The sequence below is a fragment of the Chaetura pelagica genome, unplaced genomic scaffold (genome assembly GCF_000747805.2).
Source record: "Chaetura pelagica isolate M959 unplaced genomic scaffold, ChaPel_1.0 scaffold1105, whole genome shotgun sequence".
Classification (NCBI taxonomy): domain Eukaryota; kingdom Metazoa; phylum Chordata; class Aves; order Apodiformes; family Apodidae; genus Chaetura; species Chaetura pelagica.
In genome coordinates this window covers 159,628-161,199 of record NW_009953198.1, presented here as the reverse complement: position 1 = coordinate 161,199, position 1,572 = coordinate 159,628, and the positions used below count along the sequence as shown (strand labels likewise).

General features: G+C 63.8%; 2 protein-coding genes across 2 annotated transcripts in view; both read right to left on the bottom strand.

Moving 5' to 3' along the window:
- The window catches only part of LOC104388497 (myelin protein P0-like), a 5,719-nt gene extending 5,535 nt beyond the window's left edge, over positions 1 to 184 (bottom strand). Inside the window, exon 1 of the mRNA XM_009997370.1 lies at positions 124 to 184. Coding sequence (XP_009995672.1) covers positions 124 to 184 — 61 coding nt within the window. The remainder of the gene's footprint in view (positions 1 to 123) is intronic.
- Positions 185 to 302: 118 nt separating this feature from the next.
- MPZ (myelin protein zero) lies at positions 303 to 1,570 on the bottom strand (the record flags this gene model as incomplete). Its single annotated transcript, XM_009997369.1, has 4 exons — positions 303 to 442; positions 523 to 736; positions 820 to 986; positions 1,528 to 1,570. Coding segments are annotated over 4 exons (564 nt in total), but the record flags the coding sequence as incomplete, so codon positions are not given.
- Between the last annotated feature and the right edge of the window lie 2 nt (positions 1,571 to 1,572).

Sequence of the window (1,572 nt, the reverse complement as noted above, 5' to 3'; positions counted from 1 at the left end):
GGTGCGGCTGGGGTCCAGCATGGAATAAAGCACAGGTGCCTGGGGGGGACAGGGCCAGTGTCAGCACCAACAACCCCCCCCAAGGCCTCTCCTCCCACCCCAAAAGGTTGGGGTGGGTCTTGCCTCCCCAGCCCGGCCATTTTGCCACCCCCAGCCCCATAGCTGTCACCTGCCGGCTGCGCATGGCTGTGTCCTTAGCTGATTGCTGGAAAGGTAAAAAAGTGTCTTAGAAAGGCCAACCCCCCCAGTGCTGCCCGGCAGCCCCGTTTTGGGGTGGTTTGGCCCCAGTGGGACAGCAGGGCTCACCTCAGCCATCCCTGCAGGGCCACCTGCCGCCGCAGCCAGCAGTAGCGGAGGAGATAGACCAGGGCCACCACCACGGCCACCAGCAGCAGAGCCCCGCCAATGATGGAGCCCAGCACAACACCGTAGCGGGTGGGCACTGTGGGGACACCGGTGTCCCATCAGCCCCCTGGCTGGGCTGGGGGAGCTGAGGCAGGGAGGGGCCTGCCAGGGCTGTACCTTTCTCGAAGACATAGAGCGTGACCTGGGAGGACTTGCCCACGATGTCGGGCGGGTTCTTGACATCACAGGTGAAGGTGCCGTTGTCAGTGTAGTCCAGGTTGTGGATGACAAAGGAGGCGGCCTTGCGGCGGGGGTTCCCCACCCACTCCATCCGCTCCTTGAAGTTGCCCACGTCATCGATGTAGGGCTGGCCCTTGGCATAGTGGAATATCTGGAGATGGGGACAGACACACGGACATTGGAATCATGGTGGCTTCAGGCAGGGCCACCCCACGCCCCAGAGCGGACGCTTACGGAGATGCTGTCACGGGAGCCCTCGGCTTGGAAGTGCCATGTGATGGAGATGTCCTCGGAGATCCACTCGCTGGACCAGAAGCTGCAGGAGAGGGTGACGTGGGAACCGACGGTGCCATACACCTCCCGTTGCGTGTACACGTGGATGGAGGATGCTGGGGATGGCCCTGCCGGTGGCACAAACCTGTCAGCCCCACGGGGGACCCTGGCACGGGGCCGATGCTCATCACCAGGGCTGCTGGCTGGTCCCAGCCCCTGCACCAGCCCCACGCTGCCACCAAAGGGCTTTTGTCATCTCTGGAGAAAGCACAAGGACTAGCAGGGGACCGCAGCACTTTGTGCCACCGCATGTGCCTTGGTGGGGAGACTCCACCTCGGCATCTCCTCGGCCAGGTCTGTCCCCATGAGCAGCTCAATGTCCCCACAGTTGGCTCCATGTCCCTGCGCCAGCTGATGCCCAGGGACACTGGTGGGGCTGGCACCCCCCTCCCCCCTCTGTCCCCAGGGAGGTGGCTGGTGCCAGGAATCTTGCAGCCTGGTGATGGAGACATCACCGCTGGAGCATTGTCACCACCAGTGACAATTCCAAGAGCAGAAGTGTGAGTGGCCGCTGGCCCTTCAGGCACCTCCCGGGAGTCTGGAGTGCCCTGGTAGCTCCCAGCATCAGGATTTGGGGATGAGCAGCCCTGGTCCCCCTTCCCAGCTTACCCAGTGCCGAGAGGAGCCCGGCGAGGAGGAGGAGGCTGCTGCTGC